The sequence below is a fragment of the Festucalex cinctus genome, chromosome 14, assembly GCF_051991245.1.
Source record: "Festucalex cinctus isolate MCC-2025b chromosome 14, RoL_Fcin_1.0, whole genome shotgun sequence".
Taxonomy (NCBI): domain Eukaryota; kingdom Metazoa; phylum Chordata; class Actinopteri; order Syngnathiformes; family Syngnathidae; genus Festucalex; species Festucalex cinctus.
This window is the reverse complement of record NC_135424.1, coordinates 3,696,592-3,723,786: the sequence shown is the minus strand read 5'-3', so window position 1 is coordinate 3,723,786 and position 27,195 is coordinate 3,696,592. Positions and strand designations below refer to the sequence as shown.

General features: G+C 39.7%; 1 protein-coding gene across 6 annotated transcripts in view; it reads left to right on the top strand.

Annotated features, from left to right (window-relative positions):
- Nucleotides 1-2,037: 2,037 nt before the first annotated feature.
- The window catches only part of grid1a (glutamate receptor, ionotropic, delta 1a), a 326,902-nt gene continuing 301,744 nt past the window's right edge, over nucleotides 2,038-27,195 (top strand). The window contains exons 1-3 of one of the 6 annotated variants that reach the window (XM_077495429.1): nucleotides 2,040-2,201; nucleotides 16,705-16,773; nucleotides 17,327-17,485. In XM_077495429.1, the coding sequence (XP_077351555.1) occupies nucleotides 17,407-17,485 (79 nt within the window). In that variant the 5' untranslated portion in view covers nucleotides 2,040-2,201; nucleotides 16,705-16,773; nucleotides 17,327-17,406. Of the gene's footprint in view, nucleotides 2,202-3,326; nucleotides 3,580-16,704; nucleotides 16,774-17,326; nucleotides 17,486-27,195 lie in introns of those variants that run through there. The other 5 variants (XM_077495433.1, XM_077495431.1, XM_077495430.1 and 2 more) reach the window with 5 other exon arrangements.

Sequence of the window (27,195 nt, the reverse complement as noted above, 5' to 3'; positions counted from 1 at the left end):
GTTTCTGTGTAAATAATTCCGGGAAAAGTAAAAGTAAAAAAAAAAATCACATTCGCATTGTTTCATTTCCATGCTACTTATAATACTCATTAACCAATTAGCGCGAAGCTATACTTGCTATTCATGCTAGCATATGCTTTAAGTTAACATTAACGTTAACATTGTGCCTTGACATACGAGTGACCTGATTTATTTATTATTTTTATTATTTATTTTTTATTTATTTTCTTAAATCTTTACATGCCAGCGAAATTTAGAGATACAAGACAGTTTTGCAGATTGTGAAGCGTTCTAAGAAAAAAAAAAAAAAAAAAATTAAGTTTTATGCCACTCAACTGCCAAAGTAAACAACAGAATTTCAACCAAACAAGACGGAAAAACTGCCGACTGCTCATATCTTTAACATAAAGAAATACATAAATTACAGCAAGGCATTCCTCTTACTGGTTTTCACCTTTCCTATTTGTTATGGCCTGACTTACGGATTTTATTTCAGGCTAATGCCTGATCATCTGGTTAATTAAAAAAAAAAAAAAAGACTTAAAAAAAATGATGCTAAAAAGATGAATTACAGGCAGGCCATTTAACTGTTTTGCAATACTTTGTCTTTTATTTTGATTAATTTTTTATAGAGTATAATTGGCAGTTTGTTTTTTAATGTAATTTTCTGTCTTACTTGGTAATGTGTTAGCATTTTCCAACAGCTAACATCGGCCGATTAATAAGTCAGGCCGTAGTTACAGTCTGCTTGGCATAATTAATTTGTGAATGTACTATAATAATTTATGTAATTAATTGTATTATGAATATCATATTGACTTTTTAACTCTCGGGGCTACTAATTCCATTCCCGTTTGTGTGGTTATCGGCGCTCGCAACACTGTTCAAATGGCGATTGAGTGTAGTGGGCGTCTCCACCCCACCCTGCTCGGTTGAACAGAATTTTTACGGGGTGTCAAGCCGCTCTGAGCGAGCGAGCACACAGAGGGAAGATGAGGTGAAATGATGCCGCCGCAGCCGCCACCCCGGGATTAATTTGGAAGCTGTCAATCAAAACACCCCCCCCCCCACATCTGGTTTCACCGCACAAACCTGGCATGGCATGATTGAGCCTACAGGTGTTTTCATGCTCCCTGGCTGCCACTGGGGGGCGTTAGTGCTCTGTAATGAGCTCAGATTTGTGGTTTTTCTTTCTTTTTTTTTTTTTCTTTTTTTGGCGCACACCTCATCAGCGGTGTTTCTTGCTGATTTGCCCTCAAGCTGTAAAAGACGGCGCTCATCTTTGGAGAGGCGCATTGCCTCATCTCGCTTCTACAGTCTGCTGAAATGTGCGCGCACACGGTCTGTTTTTTTTTTTTTTTTTTTTTTTAACTCTCACAGAATTCCGGTCGTTTGGTTCTTATTTGTGTGTTTTAATAGGTTCTCATTAAATTAAAGGGGATGGAATCACAAACATTTTTGAAAGTGAATACTCCTTACTGATTAATGTGAAGTTAGCTTAAACGTGTTATTAGTAAATCAGATTACAACAATAATAATGTATTTGAAAATGGCATTGAACTACATTTGGATGTCAATTTTAATTTCAATAATTGTTCGGCTCTAGTTATAACTTTAAACACTTTAGGCAACTGATATTTGAACATTTAAGTAGAAGTAATGTCATATCTTACTAAAGCGCCAAGTGGTGCTGATTCTTCTTTGTTTTTTTTTCCCCGTGTTACTGTTTTTCACTGCCCCCTTGTGGCCAAGGCGGCCACACCAAACGGCGCAGTAGAATGAAATGAATTGAAGCATTAAATTGCATAACTCTTTACATTCTAATTAATGATGTTAGGAATTTGTTTTTTTATTGTACCAATATTTGTATTTTAATACAACAAATTAACTGTCCTTGTTGGTTGTTTCTCAGGAACAGCGACAATGTTCTTCGGTCAGTTTGACCGCTTTCACTGTGAGCGTTGACATCCACTTATTTGGTTGCCGTTGCTCACGTGACCAAGTGTCAGATGAAGGAAGAGAGTCCAGCCTGTCTGAGCCGTGGCGTGTGCGTGACTCGCACTCCGACCGACCGACCGACCGACCGGCCGCCGCCTTCCTCCACAATCACATTCCTCCTGCAGCAGACTCTGCTGGGGGTCACTGGGGTACATGTATGGACTATGGACGCGTGGGAGTGTTATGTCAATCCGTGTGTGTTGGTAAGAGTAGCCTGATATTAATAGAGATTGTGAGTGTGTGGGTGAGTATGGATCACGTCAGTCTGTTTTGTGCATGTTTGAGTGTCCATTTTGCAGATGTGCGGAGGCCATCAAAGTGAATCAGGACTGAATACATCCCTGAGACTGTGCTGCTGTCTGTGGTTAGCTAGAATGTTTTGGGGACACATTTACAAAAAAAAAAAAAAAGAACACAATATATTTTAATTAACCTTATTAATTTTGATTAACCCTGCCTTCAACGTGCTATGGGATCCACTCGGACGCTCCTAATTACGTCTGAGTTCTGTTCATGTGCTTTTTTTGTTGTTGTTGTTGTTGTAGCAACAAAATACACAGGGCAGCTGACGTCGCATTTGCTCGTAAAACCAAACAATTACGGCAAATAGTGAGTTGTAAAGGACAGAACATTGAATTGTGTATGCTTGTGAACTTTCTAAAACAACTTGCTAGCGGACGATAAACACCCTTATAAGTGTTCATTCTTGCCATTCACGAATCCTTCTTCACTTTCCGCCATGTTGTACTCGAATATATTACAATGTTTCTGTAAGCCTGTAAGCTTTATTTGTTGATAATTGTTTAAAAAAAAGAAAAAGAAAAAAAAGACGCGATCGGTGACGCGCATGCGCAGAATATCGGCCACCTTGGATCGCCAACTACGGCAACCACACTAGAACAAATACCTTAAAGGGGTGCGCGATAGTGCACGTTCGTAAAAACACAAAACAACATTAAAAACACTAGATTATTATGATGCATTTTAGAGTAACTAAGATTCTTAATCCTATAAGATGAACATTTTACGTTTGACCTCATTACATTGTAGTGATTCTGCATTGTTGTACTTACAGTAAGTCTATGGCGTGTGTGTTTTATATGACAAGACATGGTTTGGTACAAAACTGCTTTTATTTACAATTTAAAAATAAAAACAAACGTGGCCACGTTCTTTCGTACCTTTCGCAATGTCTGTATATTTTGCGTGCGTGAACGTGTTTGGACCTCTGTCGTTGCCCTATTTGGCGATCCAAGATGGTCGATCTTCTGCGCATGCGCGTCACCGATCGTGCAGGGGTCACCGATAGCGTCTTGACACTTTCCAACTCAGAAACTCGGGTATCAAAATACATTTCCAGTCGCTTCCTTGGCGGAGGTCTGTTCTCTTCTGGGTGCTCTTGTTTTGCCTTCTGTTGTGCCGGTCACAGCAGCAAGCGCGTGGGCGGACTTGGAAGATTTCTCGTCGGAGCCCCTCACAGAAACGATCTGGCTCGCAGCATCTGTTTGTGCGCGCCGAGCTCCAGATAATAACCATCAAAGCGGGCGATGAGAAGTTGATTCAACATGCTAATGAGAACATGTAAGAATGCCTCGCCAGGGCAGCCTTTTGACTTTTAATTTAAAAGACAGCAGAGCGGTCTTTTATCTCTATATGTTATCTTCAAAGTCCAGTTGTTTGGATGATGTCACACATCCTCGCCATGACGCCTCTTTTTGTCCTCCTATCGACCACCATTTCATGCCCCCTCCCTCAATTGCAATGCATATGAATTGGCGTTTTTACAGGCCATTTAATTTTTGTTTTGTTATTATTAATTATGACTTTCTTTATTATCACGTGTTGTGACTGAGCAAGATTTCATGACCTGACTTAATGGTGCTAGTGTAAGCTATAGCACTGTGGATTTGTATATTGAAATTTATCAATAATATAAGTGCAATCAAAACACAACAAATTACCAAAATATCATGTAAATACAATTAAAAACAAAATAATAGAGTCAGACACAGGGTTATTATAGTTCTGGAATTTTCCATTTTAGTTTGTTTTTATTTAATTTTGAGTTTTTTTTTAATTTTATTTTTTTGTAAGTTTTAATCAGTTTTCAGGGTGGTCCTGTTAGTTTTTTTTTAGTAGTTTTAGTTATTTAATAAATGCTTAGTTTTAGTTAAAGTATTTTTTTTTTAAATGTGTATGACTTGTGCACAATATTTAAAAAAAAACACCATGGGAGTGACGTCATCTGAATGTGCTTTTCTATTGGCTGCTGCTAGATGACATCACTTCTGTGCGACACTTTCAAACGTCCTTCTTCCAGTTAATATCAAAATAAATCTACTTAAAATCAGGCATCTTGCATTAAATTAATTACAAAGACTAAAACGAAGGACATCTTTGATATAATTATCATTAGTTTTAGTTAGTTTTGTAAACATAAAATGTAGTTTCAGTTAGTTTTCGTTTTTTTAAAAAGCATGCTCGTTTTTTTTTTATTTTATTTTGTTAATGAAATTGTTGTTTGAATTTTAGTTTTATTTCTTCGTTTTAGTTAACTAAAATAACCTTGGTCAGAAGAAAATGTGGGGGGGAAAAAATGTTACTTCGTAATTTGTGCCACCTTCTGTGGTCCACATTCCTCAGTCAGTCACAAAAAGTATTCATTCAAAAATTACAATAACAACTAAAAAGTATCATTAGCCTGCTACGGTGTTAAGATAATTTGTTTGTGTTTGATATTGTGGTTGGAGTTTGTAAGGCAGATTTAAACTAAACTTACTCATTTGCTCCCAAAAACGTATAAATACGTTCTATTTTAAATGTTTTAAGTATCCCAAAGACATTTTTATGTTTTTTTTCTTTTCTTTTTAATGCTAGAGCATACAGAAGGCTTTGATGCAGCCTCTGAACTAAAGAGAAGGGTTGAAAAAAATGGTAGTTATTACACAAACGGCCAGCAGGTGGAAGCAGAGGAAAGGAAGTCAGCCAGGGCCATGTTTCAACAAGCTCTTTTTGACACCGTTTTCACCAGGAATGTGAATAATGATGAAACGTAGCTGTATTCTAATGCTATTTGCTGCAAAACAGAAATAAACTTTTTTTTTTCCTGGTGAAAGAAGAGATTTTAATCTTTCTTTTGGCAGGTTCCATGTTTTTTATAGCACTAGAGCACAATATTCTTTGGGCCTTGCAAAATCGGTCCAAATCCAGTAAAACAGCCGGGAGTGAATGAGTTCAAGGCTGACAAGGAAGTAGATTTTCACTGCTGTCCCATCCCACTCCCACAGAAAAGAATTCCGTCCTGACTGTGTCCTGACTTACAGCAAACAAACAATTGGTCCAATTCTCCCCTCCTCCCATACTGTACCCATGAAAACCCATGAAGTTTTTATCCTCTCCCCTCCCAATCCCGTTTTTAATGGACTCCATCATGCGGGAATCCCACAGGATTCCCGAAAAAAATGTCAGCCTCTACTTTACACCAACTGCAAACTCTCACCACAGCAATAAACACATAGCTAAAATAACATTCCAAATAATTTACACCCTCTGACAGTTAATTCTCGATTAGACGTTGCACCTGTCGTACCCCCCCCCCCACTCTGCCCTTGTGTTGTACCTCACCCGACTCGCTTCTCCCTGTTGCGGTGCTTTGCGAGTGATTAACTGCCACTGGGCAGAATCGGCGGGCGAGGCATCCCGACTAACAGAAGCCTCCCCACGGCTTCAACAAAAGCAAAGCAAAGCAAGCGTCAGCGGCCCTTTAAACGAACTCTAAACGGAGACCTAAATTCTTCTTTTTTTCCCTCTTTCTGTCTCTCCACATTTAATGGTCTCCGCGAAGCTTCCTCCCCGCCAGGCTGCCGACAACTTGGACTAAAACTTGCAATGCAGACGTGACGACTAGGAAGAAAACCCCCCCCAAAAAAACAAAAACAAAAAGAGGATGATTTGCTACTCATGTTTGTCGTATGAGTCAGCGGTTAGACGAGAACTGAACGAGCGCTAACTGTAGCTTGTATGCTAGTTGCTAATCACCAAGTCGACGCTAACGACAACTGTCGTAAAGTATTTTATGAACTCTATACAAGGATTCATACATAATCTAGTGCCGTTTCTAAATGATTTAGGACAGTCGTTGTTAAACATTCGACACCAAATACCACCTAAAAATATACTGCGCACCCCAAGCAAAACCCAACATTAAAAAACAGTCGCGTATTAGGTCGACGTTTTCCGACTGCAAGTCCTCGTAATATTCACAATTTAAGCAAACAATGTACTTAAATATAAGAAAATAATAATAAAAAAAAAAAAAAGTTATAGACAACTTGGGTAGTATCGACAAAAAAAAAGTAACACTTGAGTGAGCTCTTCAAAACCGGAATTGCAATTTCGATTGCGATTAATGAAGTCCAATTACTGTTTCAAATCTTGAATGTTCTTCAAATCAGTCTATTTTTTGCAATATTGCTTTCTTTTTGAACTTATTTATGTATTTATTTATTTATTGTCACTCCTGCGCACCACAACGTAATTTCATGTCAGGCTCTCAGCCAACTCAGTGGGCGGGGCTTCAGTGGCTCGTGGCGTGCTCGTCGCTGTATCATCAAATTGCTTAATCGCAATCAATTTTCAACCTTTAAGTGTTTTTGTGTTGTTTCCTTTTTAAGGAAAGGACACATTTTGGGCAAAGTTTGATAAATAGAAATGTATCTTCCCCCCCCCCGCCAGAAACATTACAAAAATAACACATAAATAAACAAATGTTAAAGATCATGCAGCAAATATATAACATAAAACAACATACAAAGCAATTTCTTTTTCACGTACAATACTTTAAGTTTCCACGACAAGGTTGAGATGCTCAGTCACGTGACGGCACACGATTGAAAACGGGAGGGGAGGAGGGAGCAAGTCTGAGCAAATCATGAGAGGTTCACTCGTGTCTCGAGGCACCATTGTCAACAAAATGGCGAAAGGAAAAAAAAAATATTGTCATGATTATTAATGCCATCACTCTCATAACATTTTGCACAATAGAAAAACAAAAAACAAAATGCAGCATTTTGTGGCCTCGTGTGAGTACGCCCAAATTGAATGCCATAAAAATAATAGATTTGCATGTAAGTGGAACAATGAAAAGCAGGTAGAGCCTCCCTTTTACATCGTTTGTTCCCTAAGTGTCGATTTCGCAATCGCTCCTGAGATGCTACAAAGGAGCAACACGGGGAGAACGCCGTGAAGCATTTTAAAGTTAAGAAATAAAAAATAAGTATAGTTTGCTCCTCGGGGTAAGTTTAAAAAAAAAAAAAAAAAGTTCCCACAAAGCCGAAAAAGCATCGATTCGGGAGTGTTTGGTCTCCTCGGCCGCCAACTGGAATTGTTTTGCATTTATTAACGTCCGAGTTGATTCACTGTCGGACTGTTTACGATTACATTTTTGTTGTTGTTGTTCTTGAACTGACCGAAGTTGTTTTTTTTTGTTTTGTTTTGTTTTTCTTTTTTTTCCCTCTGTTTGGGATTCCGGATCCAACTTACGACAGTGAGTTAATTCCCTGTGTGAGTGTTGGCAGTTTACAGCCGGCTAAATTTTTATTTTATTTATTTATTTATTTATTTTTAAAGCCCGTTTCTCCAACATTTTGCTTGCTTACTCCATGTTGACAACAACCAACCGGGCGCTGTAAATCATTCACGGTGCATGAGGGGTGATGCAATATGGCTTTTAGAATAAGTTGGGGGTTTTTTCTCAAAAATCCAATTTTCAATTTTATTTTATTTTTTTTCCCTGGTGCTAAGTTTAGCCTGATTTGTTACTCAAAGTTAGGGAGAGACTTGCATGCAAAAATGTTTTGGGGATGATGAGTTTGTGATATGTTTACAGTTTAAATTATTTATACCGTAACTCTTCCCACCTCCATAGTGAATTCCAGCTTTCTCGCTATTTCACATATTTTATTTTATTTTTTTTGTATGGGTAAAAACTCAATTTTGGTATAACCGTTGTTTATATCGGGTGTAATTCAGTTGTCGCCCACTAGATGGTGGCACACTTTAGTTTGAGACAAAATGTGAAGAAGAACGAAACAGGAAGTATTTCAGCACAGTCTAATATTTGGCTAGTCAGATAATGTAATCCTGTTTTTTACGCCTACATAAATTGGCGGCTGTAGTTTTGATTTATAATATATATTAGGGGTGTTAAAAAAATCGATTTGGCAATATATTGCGATATTACAACTCCCAATTCTCGAATCGATTCAATAGGCAGCCGAATCGATTTTTAAACATCCATTTTTTGACGGACAAATATTCAGCAAAACGTCTTCCTTAGGGTTAGGCTTCACACAATGTTATATTAACGGAACATTAAGCCGAAATATTTTATTTCAATGCTGTTCAAACATGAAACAAATTACAACCTGTTTGTTACACATACAGTGGCTCACAGTTATAAGACTCAAGTTTCAGATAAATAAATAATACATTTTCATACAAATTTTATAGAGTACAAGTTTACTGAATAGTATTTTCTAAATTTGAGTAAAAAATCGCGACAATCGACTTATAAATTCAAATCTGTATATATATATATATATATATATATATATATATATATATATATATTCTGTGTTTGAGAAAAAAGCTTTTTTATTTTTATTTTTTATTTTATTTTATTTTTTTTTACTTTAAACATACCTGTCGAAGAGTTGTTATACTACACAATATTTTTATATTTTTGTGTTTGGGGGATTACTGTGGAGGAAATTATAATACAACAAACAAACAAACAAAAATTACTATTCGTCTACCCTGCTATGCAAAAAAACAATAATATAACAGCATGCCGCCAATATGCTTATAAAGTCATGAAATGTTAATGAAACAAGAGCCCCGTTACATTTTTGCTCGTGATCTGAATAGCCATCTCGGCACAAAAACAACGTCGAGCGTTGGCACGAATCCTAATGACAAAACGTATATCGTAACCTCACATTTTGCCTCCTGCGCTCCTTCTGAGGATTATTGGGACTTTTAGATCAGCGGCGCCATCCGAGACGGACGGTGTTCGTCGTCACATGATCAGACGTCTCATTGTCTTCATGTTGGGGGTAACTAGCGGCCAGCAGCGCGCGAGGACAATTCGGCGTTTGCTGAAAAGAGCCGCGAGATGCATTATTAATAAGGACGAGTCATGTTTATTCATGACCCCGGGCAGGTCCGCCGATTCAAACGTGTTGAAAAGCCGCTGTTGCTTTCGGGGCCAGAAACAGATGCAAGCAGATTAGAATCGCTGTTCGGTTATAACGCTCAAATAATGAGTCTCCTTCACTTCATCTAATTATACACAAGCTCCAAAATGTGATTATTCATTCATCTTGTTTTGATTCCAAAGCCACCCTCATTAAACTTACCCTGGATAGTGTATAATTACTGGACAAATCTGCTTTAATAGCATTAGGGACATGCTCTCAGCCACATTATTTGATCTTATATTTTATTTATTATACTCTGCCGCCTTTTTTTTTTTCTTTCTTTCTTTTTTGAAGCAACAGTTGTGTCAACGTGCAGGAATTATTCAGTAGGAAGACAGCAGATTTTACACCCCTCCGCCCCCGCCAACATCTCATCCCTCCCTCCTTCATGTCTGCTTTTTAAAATGTTCCCGATTTAGATTTACATTCGTACAGGAAGTGTTCCTTTTAATGCCTCGCCTTATTAGCAAGTCTGGAACCTTTCACGCTGCATTTTCGGATGCAGGATGTGTCAAACACCTCGCTTATTAGATGACATATCGGCCCAGTAGGATAGTTTTCATTTGGTCAACGAAAACTAAACAAAAAGGATTTTGTCAACACACATTTTTCAACGGACTAAAACTGGACTAGACTAGACTGAAACCCTCATTCATAAACACTAAGTGGGACTAAATCATTATGCATTTTTGTCAACTAATGAAGACGAGACGAAAATTTACTTCACTAATGTCATGACTACGGTCATGCAAGCGTTATGTTTAGTACTGTTTTGACTAGGGTCATGCAATGGTTATGTGTACTGTCATGACTTGGGTCATGTAAGGGGTTTGCAACGGTTATGTGTACTGTCATGACTAGGGTCATGCAAGGGTTATGTTTCGTACTGTTTTGACTAAGGTCATGCAATGGTTATGTCTACTGTCATGACTAGGGTCATGCAAGGGTTATGCTTATTGTCATGACTAGGGACAGGCAAGGGTTATGTTTGGGCCATGACAGTGTGTTGAAGTGTCACTGAACTGATGTAACCAGTATCTCGTTTCAACTGGCAAGACGCTATGTGATGTCAGGAATATTTAATCTCTTTATCTAGTCAACAGCCAATCAGATAATTCCATGTCAGTCCTATTACCCACATGTCTAGCCACAACCAATCAGATCGATTCGCTGTCTATATAAGGCTGCCTGAGAAGTGTGTGTTTTGCCGATTTATACTTCTGTCTCCCTGTGCACCTCCACAGCCCAAGTTAGCTTTGCGTCTCTTGATCTTATGTGGATAAAGTGTTAAAATCTTATTTGTGTCTGCGTTTTGGGATCCAACCCCAGAACATAACAAACTAAAGTAAAAACTGGATTAAAATCTATGAACATTGTAATTACCTTGAGAAAAACAAAATGGTTGACCCAGTTGGAGTTGTGCTAGCTTTAGCGTCAATGCTAAATCTTCTTTTCAAAGTTGTATGGAAGAAAAGAAGCGTTGGACTTCATGAGAAGTAATAGCTGAGGTCAGTTGGGATGTAACGGTATGAAAAATATCACAATATGAACCAGACGATATGATAATTATTGCTAATATGACCAATTCTAATGCGTCTTTCAGAGGAGCTGAGGCTACCTCCATGAGCTTGTATAATACTGCCACCAGGAGGCCAAAGTGTGCACAACAGAAGGAGCAGCACAATATCTGTTGAATTAAAGCGAAACAATGTCGCAAAACAACAGTTAAATTTCTACCTAATTAACGTCATTACTGTGATTTTTTTCTTTTTCTTTTTTTCGTGTAGTACAATATCAAAGGAGTGGAAAGTTTTGGCGGCTCTATGAGGCTGCGTAGTCGGTTATATTTAGTCAGCTGTGTCAGGTGTGTGCCACTTATCATTCCAAAGCAGCTGTAAATGTGAAATGTTTCATTCAGGAAGACGTTTTGTTCCCGGCAGGTTAAAAAAAAGAAAAAAAAAAGTGTCACAGTTGTGGTATGGTTCCGCCGCTGCTGCCTGTCACTTTGACTGTCTCACTCCCACTGCCTCACACGTCGCACTTAAATTCAAACCAGTTCACACTTTAAATTCCTGCCGCGTGCTAAAAATCGTCCAGACAAATGTGGGAGAGGGGCTGAAATCACTTGCTGAGCGAGAAAAGACTCTTGGTTCGAAGAAATGGCAATTTAGAAAGACTGCAAACCATTCATTTGTGTGTATTTTCACAGAGTGGCTTAAAATACTTCATTACTGCACTTAAGTCGATGATTCAGGTATACTGTATCTGTACTTGATTGTTTATTTTTCTGTCAGCTTTTTACTTGTGTTCATTTGAAAACTGATGTCTGTACTTGTCGAAATGAGCATTTCCCCCCCCCCCCCCAACCTCTGTGGATGACAAATCAACGTAAAAAATGTAAATACGCAGACTTAAATTAAAACCATTTGTGAGATTTCGTTTGATTGGTTGATTGAGATCGAATCTGTCTACCCGCACTCGATCATATTCCACCAAAAATGGCATTACACCACCTGCACCACCATTTAGACCTGCTTTTTGCAAGTCAAAAACCTAGTATCCACTTTCTGCCACCAAATTGTCAGGTGCGCCTTAACCCATGACACCCAAACATTTATTTATCATAAATCTGACGTAGGTTATTTGAACAAAGATTAATTTATTGTTTATTTGTTTAATAATAATAATGATAATAATAATAATAATAATAATAAACACATGGGAAGAGGACCTTGAAAAAAAAAATCACATTTAAGTCGATAGCAGAATGGTTCGAGCCAGTCTGCTGAGGTTGCCTGTTTTCTGTTCAGAAATTATTTGCAAACTTGACCACACCTACTCAGTAATCTTCCACTCACATTTTCACGCTAAAACCAATTAAGCCACCTCGCGTCACATTGCTGCCCTCTGTCTTCCCACTGAAATGCGTTGGTGGCGGTGCTCGTTTTCTTTTCGTAATTTATCCGCAGGTACGTTGTTAACTCATTGACTGCCATTGACGGAAAAAGACGTCAAATAATGGATTTTTGCTGGGCTGGCAGTGAATGTGTTAACACATTGTTTTCTCACGAGCCCTTGTTATGCTCTCTGACTCACGGCAACAAGATGCCAGAAATATCTGGAGATGAGATGTCGTTTCTTTTCGAGTTCAATTTCAGAATCGCGTCGCGCGCAAACCTTTTCAAAACAGGACGGATTAAACTCGTGTCACGTCTTCTCGTTGAGTCGGTTTGGCTTTTACGCTTTTATGGATTTAAATATGTATTCGTTGTGCATTTTTTTTTGGAAAGTGGGAGGAAGCAGGTTGGGATGAAGAGAAGTTAACGAGAACAAACGACACACGGGAAAGCAAGGGGACGAGATTCGAACCCCCAAACTACGAACTGTGAGGAGGATGTGCGATCCGCTGTTGTACCGCGCTGCCCGCTAAACACAACTAGAGTGGTAGGAAAAATCTTTTTTTTTTTTTTTTTTTTTCTATTTCTTCCCCGATCATCTCAGAAACCAGTCACTCTCGTACTAATCGATAATATCAACAATTTACGACAGCAATTCAACATGTGAAGTCAACACCCAGCTTGTGTCGAGGCTCCGTCCGTAATTCGTCACGTGAAAGTGAAACATAGCCAGTCAGAAAAGTGACCTGAAGTAAACCCCTTTCTCATGAAATCACTCATGCGGAACTTTGGAAGTTTTTCCATCATCGCTGACGAGCAGTCGCTCATTTTTTTTTTCCAGCCGTGGTGACTTTGTTGTTCTTCATCCATGCGTGAGTAAAAAGACAGCAAAGTCCGAAACGAGGCCCCCCCCCCGCGTCGCTCCCTCGGCTCCCCCCTCTGTATCGACGTTGATAAAAGTTGTCCTTCACCTGTCCAAAATGATGCATCTTGAGTGACAGAAAAACTTTAAAAAAAATAAAAAAAAAGACTCCAAACGATGACTCGTCAGAAGTCATTTCACATACACACATGCACAACCTCGTGACCCGTTTGAGGTGTAAACAGTTAAGGAAATGGACGGATGGATGGACATGCACAACGAATGCCCCCGTCTTGTTTAATTAAGCTCCACCATCAAACCGTTGACGACCGCGTCCCTCGCGGTCCGCCCTCTCGCCGACCCCAGCCCGATTCTCAGGCCCGCCGGGCTCCTGAAAATGACGCCGGTGTCGCCGTCGCCGTCGTCGCCGCCGCCGCCTGACCGAGGGCCTGAAAAGTGGAGTTTTGAAAAGTGCCGTTTCGCACCTGGGGAAGTCGCGCGTGAGTCGTCCGCTTCATTAGCCGTCTTAACAAGACAGAAGACGGAACACCATTCGGCATGGAATCACTAATCAAACGGCTAATTTCATTACGGTTGCCTCAGGAACGGCATAATCATTCCCATGACTGGAAAAATAATTGGATTGACTTTGCTTCCAACGAGGGCTCTCGTCGGCAGCTTTTTAAGTGGCTCTTTTCCACAGAATCGCTCACTTGTGTCAAAAAAAAAGTATTTGCCGTCCAACTACAGCCGATTGAAAGCTGACGGTACACGTGTGATTTTTTTTTAAATTTTTTTTATTATTGTTATTTTTAAACCAGTACTTTGGAACCTGAGGGCATATTCACTCTTCTCTATTTGTATGAAATATAGTGATAATGGTAAAATATTGTTTTTGTGCCCCAAAATTGCGATAATCCGCCGTTTTTGTGGTGCGAACCAGACAGGGAAAATACAACGATAATTATAGAACAAAAACTAGAATTTAGGAAAGGGTCGTTTCAAATCACCTTTTGAAACCTGATTCGCTCATTTGTAATCATGCAAATTTGGCTTTCAAGTCAAGATTCGGATATCTAATTAGAGTTTCAAGTCACAATTATGAGAATTTTTGTTTTGTTTTGAAAGGTTAGGGTTTGAAATTTAGTGTTTGAAATGGCGGGTTTAGGTTTTTAAACAAGAGTTTTCAAATTTAGGTTTGAAGCCAAAGTTAACTCATTCAAAGCCAAAAACGTGTAAATACGTTTTTCCATACTTTGTCATGAACTGCCAAAAATATATGTATGTGTACTTTTCAAATGAAGTACAAGTTCCAAAGTGCTTTTTATGAATTTGGCCTCAAGCGCTTGAAGTGGTCCTTCCTTCAAGAAATAACTGATTGAATGGTTTCTTTCTTTCGTAGAAGATGACAGCAAATCAAACGTTAGCATTGACTCGCGCGTAACATTGCAGCACAATTGCAATTAGAAAAAACAACAACAACAAAAACCCCAAATGAGCATTAAAAGTTGGCAAGGAACTTGTGACTTGCATGACTTTTCTGTGGCGGTCTGGTGGAGGGGGTCCGATTTGAGGTGGTCTGCAGAGAGTCAACAAAGAGCGGCAGGCGTCTTTGGCGAGCATTGCGCGACTGAAAATGCGAACGGCAGATGTCAGGGGCAACAACACACTCCGGCCACTCACGGTGCGACCACTCGCTGCTGTTTTTTTTTTTTTTCCCCAATTGTCCGCTTCTGTTGTACCAAAACAGCCGGCCCAATTTTCTCCTCTCTCGCTATTCAGAATGAGTCATAGAAGAACCTGCAGGAATTCACTTTTTTTTTTTTTGTTCAAAAATACTTTATATGTGTTTGAAGAAAAATTGATGAAAATTAGTGCGGAACAATTGTGAAAATGAATCTAATCGTGATTTATTTTTTCCTCTCAATTTTGCAGTTGCATTTTAATGTGCATTTTTTTTAAAGGTCCTTTTACCATGTTTTTTTTTTTTTTTTTTTTAAACAAACAAATTATATGTTTTACAAAAACAGTCACGCAAGCAAGGCAGCTTTATTTATACAGAACATTCGTCATACTGTTTGTCCTACATAGTATTCCAAATCAAAATCATTCTGAAAAACAAAACAAAAAAAAGCAAACTATATAGTATAAGACCCCGGCGTAAGCAGCCCGTGTCTGCCATCTAGTGGTGAATGGTGATATTACAAAAAAAAAAAAAAAAAACTACAGTTGATGCTTATTCACACTTTGGCACCCGCAAATTTGCATATTTGCTGATTTGAATATTTATTTATTTATTTATTTTACCCGGGATAATTTTCCCAGATACCCTCAGCTTTTTTTTTCTTCTTTTTTTTGCGAAAAAACGTATTTTGAATATTAATCAGCATTTTTTAAATATTTTTTTTGGTTTGTAAAAAAGAAAAAAAAAATCTCCCCCATATTTTTTGGGTGAAAATTAATCAGGGCCCCACTTAGAGTGTGCAATATTGTTTATTGCAATACAGATTCATTTATTGCATTTATTGCAAAAAAAAAAAATACTCCTTGAGACCTTGAGAAAATAATCACGTTAAATCGAAATATGAGTAAAACCAAATCACAATTATACTGAAAATAAAAATCCTCTTGAATGTAATTAATTCCATCGTACATCGGCTGCACACGATTAAAATGTTTAAACTCTTTTATTTCAATCTCTTCAAGGAAAACAGGAATCAGTTTTTCGTAATCATTTAGCCCCATATTAGGCTAACGAAACGTAAATTGCAAAAGTTGACATCATTTGTATACTCTCCCAAGCTTTGAGTTTCCGAATCCTCAAAACTTGCCCACACACATCCCACCTTTTGTTACCGTCACCTGAACGGAGGCGGCGTGGATCGCGCCGTCTTCCTTTGTCAGTGCGCGGATGCGCCGTCCGCGTCAATGGGAAAAACGCGCGCCCGCTCTCCACTTCACCTCCCAGCAGGCCTTCCGCCGATACTCCCGGCTGTCATTTGCAAGTCAGATTCCCGGCGAGATATGTACAAACGGCAGAAGCGCCCGTCTGAGCGGCCATTTAAGATGCGCGTTTGAAATGTCGGCTGTCTGCGGAGGGACGATACGGCGACGGCGTATTGTGCCTTGAATACGAAAACAAAGCGCTTGTGCGCTCTGACAAAACATGTTTGTTTTTGCCGTCGACAACCACCAGACTCGAACCCTCCCCGCATCCGAAACTTCCAGCGCCGCGTTGTCGGGGCTCGTTCAGAGCATGGCCGGAGGGGATTTTGCCGGCGAGTGTCTGGGCACGTACGAGCGGCGCGGCGGCGGCTGACCCAGACCGCTCTCGCTGGGTGAGGGTTTCAAATGTGGGCTTTCCAAAGAAAAGATTAGCTTTTCAAGTTCGTGTTTTTGTTTGTTTTATTCTGAAAATTCAGATTTTGACATGGGTTTCAAATTAGGCTGTTTGTTAGCGCACATATAAATAAAGATGACTTGAGTTAGGGTATCAATTTTGGGTTTCAAATTAAGATTTCAAGCTTAGATTCAGGATTGAAAGCTGGGTAAGTTTTCAAGTCAGGTTTATGGTTTCAAGCAAGGGTTAGGATTTCCGATTATCTTCTGTGTTAGGTTCTGAGCTTGGATCCCAAAAACGGAGACACAAATAAGAGTTTAACACATTTTTTTTTTGCATAAAATCAAGAGGCGTGGAACTAACTTGACTTGACCAGAAACAACGAGAAGTGGTGGCCAGCTGGACAGAGGAACAGAGGTAATAATCCGACAAAACACACATTTCTCAGACAGCTTATATAGACAGTGACTCGATCTGATTGGTTGTGGCTAGACATGTGGGTAACAGGACTGACATGGAATTATCTGATTGGCTGTTGACCAGAGAAAGAGATTAAAGTTTCTTGACATCACATAGCGTAAAGACCAGTTGAAACTCGATGCCGGTTACATCAGTTCAAAACAGACACTTGACCTCACGGTCATGACCCAAACATAACCCTTGCATGACCTAAACTTAACCCTGACATGACCCAGTCATGCCAGTTTCAAGACTGGAATAAGGTTTGAAGTTAGGGGTGTGGTTTTGGGTTAGTGTTTCAAATTAGAACTTCAAGCATGTGTTCCAACAAAGGGATAATATTCCAGATTAAGGGTTGGGGTTTGAATAGAGTTTCAAGCTTCGAGTAGGGTTTCAAATTAGATTTGCACTTCAAGACAAGGTTGGCGTTTCAAACAAGGGGTAGGGTTTTAAACCTGGTTTATGTGTTGTTTGTAATCAAGATTATGATTTCAATTTGTTTTTTTTCAAGTCAAGGATTAGGTTTTCGACTAAGCCAACTTAGCCAAGTCTTCGGCGCAGCCAGTCCGGGCACGTCTGAGCGTCGTGGCGATGGTTGACCCTGACCGTCCGTGTTGGAATGCGCACGCACGCCGCCCCGGGGCCGCTCCGCACTCTGCTCTGCTGGCAGGTACGCGCTCATCTCATCATCTGGCAGCTCGTCTCACTCACCAAAAATAACAACAACCAAAAATCCATCTGAATGTGTGATGAGGTTTTTATGATGAACGTATTTCCTGAGAGAGTTATTTTTGTGTATGTGAGAGGTTATTAACACACCTCATAGCTTCTTCTCCTCTCGGTCCAAAGTGTCCGTCTTCCTGCTTACTATTCCGAACACTCCCTGCAGTCGAACCTCATTGTTGCTCCATAATTAATTGATAAGTCCCCAGACTTCCTGTCATCATGTACTGTTATTTTTTTCTCTCTTTCTCATCTCTGCAGCCATTTCCCTCCTCCTTCTCCTCCTCCTCATCGCATCTTCCATGCTCACTGTTCGGCTCGCCTAATTAGAAACCCCCCCGCAGGTTTCGGTTACAAAGCAGAATATTTACTGTGAGCGGTTCAGTTGAGGGTTTCTGGGTCATGCGAGGGGGAAAGCGAGACTGATAAGCCTCAAGTTTGGAGGGGTTATCTCCACCCATTCAGAACTGCCGCCGCATTAATCTGCTTTCGAATAAAAATCACGCTTCAGCCACTTTGGGGGTGGAGACCGAGCCTATCACGGAACCGCTCTTGAGACCCTTTTGAACGTGGCCCCTCAAAGATCACCGAATACTGTTGTGATGTAAAAATGATAATAGGTGCGCCGCGGAACGAGCGGTTACCTAGCAACAGCGCCTCGTACGCTGGCGTCGATTGATGGGCGCCGGCCAAAACGAATTGCGAACGCACGTGGGCGCTTCCGAACAGGCACCGGAATCTTGACTGAACGCCTGAAGCAGCGTCAAGGACGACCCGGCCGTCGAGACATTGATGGACCTCATCAGAGCTGAAATTGAGTGAGCGTCAACGGATTCGCTCCGCAGCTTTTCAGATCTGTGGAGGACTAGTTGAGACTGGGATAAAGACGAGTCTAGAGCCAATCATAGACAATTGAAAATAACTTCCCTTAAATTTCTAATCAAAAGGAATAGTCAAGATGACGAGTCTAGACCACAGTCTAAAGGACTAGTTGAAACAGGGTCAAGTACTAGTCAAGACAGTATCAAGGACTAGTCAAGATTCCATCCAGGGCTAGTCACAAGTCTAGACTTAGTCAAGATTAGTTGAAACAGGGTTAAGTACTAGTCAAGACAGTATTAGGGACTAGTCAAGATTCCATCCAGAGCTAGTCACAAGTCTAGACCTAGTCAAAGCCTAGCCAAAATCCTCCATAGGAAGAATCAAAGAACTCGAGACCCTGTCAATACACGGTTCGGTATTAACAGTAAGTATTTAATTAAAACCCAGTTAAGTTCTAGTCAAGACCCAGTTATGGACCTGTCCAGTCCAGTTAAAAGACAAGCTGAGACTTGGCAAAGAACTTGTCAAGACTAGGTCAAAGACTAGTAGGGACTAGTCAAGATCTCAACCTAATACTAGTGAAGATGAAGTCAAGAACATGTCAAGGTTTAGTCAAGGACTGTTGAAATAAGGTCTGACTTGTCCATGCCCGGTCATACACTAGTCAAAACCAGCCAAGGACTAATCAATACTTGGTCATAGTATTGTCCAGACCTAGTTGGTCAAGAACTTGCAAAGACCCAATCATCCAAGAGCTTGTCGAGACTTGGTCAGTCAAAGACATGCTAATACCTGGCTTGTAAAGGACTTGTCAAGACCAGGTCAAAGACTAGTAGAGACTAGTCCATATCTCAACCTAATACTAGTGAAGATGAAGTCAAGATCATGTCAAAGCTTAGTCAAGGACTTTGTTGAAATAGGGCCTGACTCGTCCATGCCCGGTCATACACGAGTCAAAACCCAGCCAAAGACTAGCCAATACCTGGTCATAGATTTGTCCAGACCTGTTTGGTCGAGGACTTGTAAAGACCCCATCAGCCCAGAGCTTTTCGAGACTTGGTCAGTCAAAGAGATGCTAATACCTGGCTGGTAAAGGACTTGCCAAGACCTGGTCAGTCAAGATCTAGCCTAGACCTGATTAAGGACGAGTCAACGCCTAGTTCTAGGGGCTTCTGAAGGACTAGGCAAGGGACTTGTTAGCACGACTGGTGAAGACCAGACTAGCCAAGTTCTTGACGAAGACTTAGTTGAGATCTGGTCAAGGACTCGTCATCAACATCTGGTCAGGGTCAAAACTCAATTTAATCATGGACCATGCAACAGGACTAGTCATGACAAGATGAGAAATTAGCAGAGTTTTGGTCTTAGATATAGTCAAAGATTAGTCAAGACCTAGTGAAGGACTAGTTGTAATTATGCTTATGTTGAATTCCTCAGACTCGGTGCACGATGGCTTTTTCGTGGAACCATGTTGAAGTAAAGGTTAAATGGTCCCGATTCTTACAGTCAGTAATCCTAAAGCAGAATTTTAATGAATTCCACTGACTTGCTATAGCCCCCCTTTTTTTTTTCTAATCCCCATTACTTCCTGTAGTTAATCTAACAATTGAGAGGTAACCGAGGTTCAGCTCGGCAGACACATTTGATGGACGCAAATGGACAGAAATAGTTGCTCTATCCGGCATGGACGGCAGTTTTCTCATAATTGCCGGCTGATCCATTTAAAGAATCCTCATGCCTGGACTTAATTGCTGTGCTGGAGTCACAGGGGCCACAACCCGAGAGCGAATGACACTTTGAAAGCATTCTGTCTATATCGCTGAAAATAGAACTACTTGCTACACTGCAGTGCTTGTAGCGAACGGTTGCTTTTATTGGCGGATAACTGCACAAAATGACTCAAACAGGCCTTAAAGGCACAAGACTTTACTTACATTTCAAATAGGTTTATTTATTTACATTCTCGTTTATGGTCGTTCATTTGTTTGGGTATAACACAATGCTTTTTTTATTTATTTATTTTTTATATATAACCATGTAAAGTGTAAAACGCAATGTTGTTTTTTTTTTGGCGTATGGTGGTGGAGATGGTGAAGGGAGGCCAGGACGGAAGTTATATGCTCCCTCTTACATGCTCCAGTTAAAAGGCGAGCAGCAGATGTTTGAGGGAAAACTGTCCGACTCCAACGTAAAGTCCATGACAGTAATCCATTCAATTAGTAGACAAAACTTGATCAAGACCCAGACAGTCAAAAGATTCATCAAGGACTTATGACCTGCTCCATCAAGGACTTGCCGAGACCTAGTCGAGCAATAGACAAGACCCGGTCAGCGACTAGTTGAGACTTGGTCAAAGTGTCGTTGAGACCCGGCCAAGATAGCAATTTTTTGACGGCTTCACTATACTCTGTAACGCAACCGTTTTTTGTTTTTTTTCACGCATGCACAATCTGTCTTTAAGTATTTTAGGGGTCACCAAAGACTCACTAAGTAGCACCCTTCAGGAAATGTTACCCTAACCAATACCAGTTTCACCATCAGCGCAAAATTCATTGGGCATGACTCTCATGACAGGACACACGAAAAAAGTCTCAAAAGAACCAAGCCCAAAATTGAACAGGAAATCAACCATTTTGGTTCAAAGTAGCCATTTTGAGGCAATCCCAGGCCTTGATGCAGAAGTCCCCAAAAACTCACTAAATAGCCACTGAAAAATTTGCCTCGAGCTTTCACTGACCAGTAGAGAGTGCGCGTAGCACGTCCATTATGACAGGAGACAGAAAAAAAAAAAAACGTTTCAAGCCCGAAACATCTCCTCCAGCGCAAATTACGGCCGCGCGACTAAATTGCTTGTCAATTCAATCTCAAGCTCTTCCCGGCTAAAGGTCAAGTGAGAGGTTGGACATGCTCCACCTCGCTGGTTGGGAGAATCATTTGTGAGGCAATTAACAGCAAAGAAGCAACCTCCCATTTGCATGCGCGTGTCCCCACCCCCCCCCGTATAGATCTACGCTTCGAACACCCCCAATGGGTTGCTCACGGCGCAACCGCGCTTCTAATTTCCGTATTTCATATTCATCTCCAAAAACAAAAGTCGGCGTGTTAACAGTTCTGGGGTAGATCGGCTCCTTCAAGTCCGAGGCCGTCTCATGTCAGATTGATGTGTTGCCTGTCTTGGAGAGAGAAAGAGAGAGAGAGAGAGCGTCCATGTTTTTTATTCCGCGGCACACTCGACTCGTGAATTATGCAACACTCCAGGTGGAAATACAGCCTTGGGCGGCTTTTTTTTTTTCTTCTTCTTTACCTCAGTTTTTTTTTTATTTTTTTATTTTTTATACTCCCTTGCATGGGATTTGCAATGCAGCCTCCCGTTTGCTACTTTCATAGGGATTGTGAGGAATCCTTAAAAAAAAAAAAGCGCTAACATGAGTGTTTTGTTAGCAGCGACAAAATGGTGGTTACATTCTGAGTCTGTTTTATTGATTTCTTTTTGTCCATAATTGCCCCTTTCACCAGTTCATTATATTCCTCTAATAGACACCTTATCCCATTTGCAACCCAGTCAAAATTTTCACAATTTTTTTTCTTTTTCTTTTTTTTTCTTTTTGGATGAATTGTAAAAATGTTGAAAATCCTTCTCTATATTAGAATTTTATTTTATGAATATTTTTTTTACGTAATGTATCTAAATTACAGTGTTTGAAACTGCGAAATAAGTAAAATAAAGCTCAGAAAAATTTGAACTAGAAAAATTAGCTAGAAATTTTTGAACTAGAATTGCTGCTCTGCTTCCCATTTTCCTTTCTTTGCTTCTTTCTTTCTTTCTTTCTTTCTTTCTTTCTTTCTTTCTTTCTTTCTTTCTTTCTTTCTTTCTTTCTTTCTTTCTTTCTTTCTTTCTTTCTTTCTTTCTTTCTGCCACACTTATGGCGCCTCCCAAAACATCCCTAACTCTCCTTTGTTTCTGCTGGGCCACTGCCAGAATCTACTCAGATTTATTAGTTTCATGACGTGTTTCGTGTTTTGAATGGAAAAAAATAAATCCCTATATATATATATATATATATATATATATATATATATATATATTTCCGTCGCTAGAACAAAGCAGGTTTAGCCCGTGTTGGTTAGTTAACAAGATGCTTTGATGCAGCAACATCACAGATTTCAACATAAAAAAAAAAAAAAAACAATCAAAAGAAAAATGAGTGAAACATTTATCAGAGCACAGACCTCTGTAGAAAAGAGGCAAAGAAAATACATATTGAATATTTGATATATTATTTATGTTAGTGTGTAGATTCATGCGGACAAGTTCTTTTTTTTTTTTTTTTTTTTTTTTTTTTTTTTTTTTTTTTTTTAGTGGCAAAGACAAAAATAGAAAAAAATATTGAATGTTAAAATGTTTTAAAAATGTTTTTACTATATTATTAAAATGTCAAAAAAATTTAAAATGTGAAAAAAGTAAAACATCAATGTCAATATTTAATAGTTAAATGTATCATTTATACTTGATACAACAATAAAATTGTGAAAAAAAATGTTGACGCACATCAGAATTGAAAAAGAAAACTGAATATTGAAACAAGACAAACTTGTCAGTGCTTAAAATACTAAAAAAAATGGTTTAAAATATTTAAGTTTCATTCATAAAAAGTAATTAATAATTATACTTACAATATAAACAAAATGTGTACATTTAATAACCAATATTTTTTAACATAATTTTTTTTTAGATTTAATAATTCTATTTAAATTGTAATAATATGAATATTTAAATATAATAAAAATGATCACAGAAATATGATGTAATGATCATCCAAAATATTTTAATAATATTTATAAGTAATACCTTAAATAATGAATAGAAAAATTCAAATATTTCACAAGGATATATACAAAAAAATATATAAATTATATATAATATGAAAAATAAGTACTTTTTATAGTAATAATTTTGAAATAATTTTAAATATTGTCATTTTCTTGAAATGACCCATCCAAGTTTTTGCAAACATTGGCTACATGTTCTTATGTTGTTGTTGTACGGTTCAAACAAACCTACAGCCCTGAAAACAAAAACAAAAAAATAACATAGCAGAACATCTGAAATATCAATAAGAAAACCATCTCAGTGTCCAGCTGCAACCTGAGCGACCTTCAGCTCTTCCTCGCAATCCTGAGGGGATTTTTCTGCTGAGCCTCTCGACCTAATCACCAGATCGCCACCTCCCGTAGCGTTGCTGAGAGGAATGATGAAACAAAAATGCGTATAAATAAAGTTACAAAAAAACAACAACATCTCATCCCGCTGCTTCTTCTTCCGGGCCTCACACGCCAAGAAGACACAATTAATTCATCCCCGCTCGCAGCCTTGGACCGTCCCAGTAGTGCGCCTCTCATCCCACGAGCTGCTTTTCCTGTCGCTATTTGCATATCAATGTGCTCGTTACGCATTCCGCAATTTAGCACAGCTGAAAACAAAAAAAAGCACAACAATCCAGGTCCGGCACAAGAAGAAATTCCACCTCGAGTTTTTGCAGACGGCGAGGAAGCTTGCCAGTCGACTCCAAACTGGTCGGCGGTCCGATTGGCGGCGGGGTGCGAGTGGAAGTGCTGCGAGCTTCCCGGGGTGAAGGATCTTTTCACTCCTGTCACACTCCTCCTCCTCCTCCTCCTCCTCCGCCTTACTTATCGCAACCTCTGACCTCACGAGCGCAACGTGAGATGATGAGTCAGCAAAACCCAGAGAGAGGCGGCGAGGAGGGAAGATTACGCAAGTCAAACTGAAATCCTGGCAAGGAAGAGAGCACATTAGTCACCTGAAAAATCGATGTGTTCACAATCTACGATCTAGAATCTTAATAGCCGAATAGAAATACAGGTTCGCCCGCAATCACAATTTCTTCGGGGGTCTAGCGGAGCAAAACGTTAATTAATTAGAGCACCGGCTCGTCTGAGCCGCTTCACCGAGGCAAGAAGTAATTGACAAGCGCAATTGGGCACCTGGGTGATGAAGTGATGCGTCCACGAGTGAAAATATAGTCAATAATTACTTACTGTCTTGCTTTGTTTTTTGTTTTTGTGTTTTCTCCACAATTTGGGCTTAAATAGTCGCAGTTCGTCTCTTGCAACTCGTCTTTCTCATGCTGACGAAAGCAACTGTTGCCAGGTGAAGTTGGAGTGCAGGTGGGCGTGGTCGACCCTGACTGCAGGCCAATATTATCCATATTATTATAACGTACGCACACATATTCACTAAAGGTTTGCGTCGCCTTTGCGCGGCGCCAACCCGTCAAAATGGAGCAACGCGGTAGCGCCTAATTCACTAAACACGCGCAGATGGGGGAAATCCATCACGAAGTGCGCTGCCAACCGGATTGCGCCCAGGTGCTGCGCCGGTATATGATTAGCGCAATGTCCTTAGTGAATAGGTGGCTAACTGGGCGCAGATTGCGGGTGCAGATATGGTGCAATATTTCGCGCTATGACTATGCCCCACAGGGCGTTAACTGACGACCAAAGTAAAAGTCCTGGCGTCAGCCGTCCAAGGGTCACTGTAGTAACTTGTCGATTCGTAGCAGATTTCTCGGTCCCGCCTACCCTCTTTCTCGACTTCCCCGTAAGAATCCAAGCAGCTTCGCATGTGCATGCGGAGCTTCTCCTGTTTGACGACGGCCTCCAAGTCAAACAACGGTATCAGCTCATTAATGCGCAGAGATCAGATCAAGGCTTTGCATATTCTAATTATGCTAATAGACGAACGTGCCTTTGGTCTGATTACGCAGGTGTATGCGAGGGAAATACGCCGTAGAATTCCTATAGGAACTTATCATGGACATTAATTCTACATTAGTTCCCCCTAAAAAACAAAATGTCAATCCCTGATGATTGCAGGGGAAATGTTACGAGACCAGATCTACTCGAATTCGGTAGAACTCTCTCATAAAGAGAGACAATATTAAAAACATTTGTTTTAATCGTTTTAATTTGGAGTTTAATCTAGTCTAATGTAGTGTTGACATTTTGTGGTGCATAATTCCATTAACTCATTTTCTCCCAATAACGTATAAATACGTTATTTTTTATGTTGTATGTGTCCCAAAGACGTATTTATACGTTTTTTTATTTATTTTTTTTATGCTAGAGCATACATAATGCTTTGATGCAGCCTCTCAACTGCAAAGAACGGTTGCAGAAATGGTAGTTATTACACAAACGGCCAGCAGGTGGCAGCAGAGCAAAGGAGATCAACGAGGGCCATATAGAAAAAAAAGCTCAATTACTTACAATTTTAAAAAGATTTGTGAAAACTGATGCAACTTAGCTCTCTTTTAATGCTAATTGCTGCAAAACGGAAACAGAAAATCTGTCAAAAATCCAGTAAAACAGCCGGGAGCGAACGGGGCTGCTTCTGTGAAAATGGCTGGGAGTGAATGAGTTAAAAACATTCGTTTTCATCGTTTTAATTTGGAGTTTAATCTAGGTTAATGTAGTGTTAACATTTTGGTGGCGCATAATTCCATTAATGGTCAGTTTAAAGCATGTGGAAGGAAAATACTAAACAAACAAAAGATTCATTTTTGCTACCATTTTCCATTATCTTAATTCAAAGAGTCAACACATTTTTCAACGTACACAAAAAAGGCTTATTCTTCGAAAAACTGTTCACGAATCTGTGTAAATTTGTGTTGCTGAGAAAATCCACACCCACGAAAACTGATCCTAATGTAGATAATTCAGACGATGTAACTCAGTGTTGCCTCCGGAGGTAAGGAGTGGAATTACACAACAGAACTAATCAATTCTCCAGTTGTGATTTTCACCCAATTGTCCCATATTTATACATTCAAAAAATCCCATGTGACGTCTTTGAAATGTGCACAGGGACAAACTTAAAGTTGTTGCGTTGCTTAAATGGAAGCAAAACGGCTATTTTTAGCCCTTTTTTTGTTCAAGCTCGCAGCACCTGCTTTCAACATCATTCTTCTCGCACACTCTTTGTTTGTCGCCCCAAACACGCAGCGTATTTGTTCACGATGTTTTTGAACGCGATAATACCCAGTGGAAAAAAAAGACGGTAAAATGGTACGCCAGAAATCTCATCTACTCGTGTTTCGAGGCATAAAATACAGTCTTGAGACTTGAGAAAAACTGTGTCTGTAACAGTTTCTTGATCTGTTATTGTGGCTACTAGTTTTGTTGTGGTATGTTTCTACTACCCGCTTCGTTTCCCGTTTTTTTGTCAGCGGCTGGTATTTTTAGGTGAATCGGCTTTCTGTGCACAAAGGCCTTTTTATTTGGACCTTCTGCGATGGGTGTCGTTGCAGCACGTTTGATCTGTTTGTGTGTGTGTGTGTTTTTTCTTTCTTTTTTCCAGTAGGCTTTTGTTCGCTCTCCCATTAGCAGACTCGTTTATTGACCGGCTTTTTCCGAACAATGCAGCGCGCTACGCGGCTCTCGACTGATGTCGTGCATTTTAAGTTTGATCTTTTTTTCCTGCATCTGGTTTAATATCGCTGCTTTTTCCTTCCCATTCCCACTGGCAGGTTCTTGTCAACTTTTTGACTTTGCCGACTTTTTTTTTTTTTGGAATAAAGGGCTTAAATTTGATCAGTTTGTGCGGCTAGTAGGGATGTAACGATATCCAAATGTCACGATACGATATTATCACAATATGAAGCTCACAATATGATAATTATCACGAGGCACGTAATTAGAAGCTAACCAGCCAAGCCCATTGCAGCTCTGCTTACCTTTTTTTGTGTGTCTTTGACACGATAGCTGAGACGTCGCACCCATGTGGATGTGAGTGTTTGCACATGATACTGTATTTTC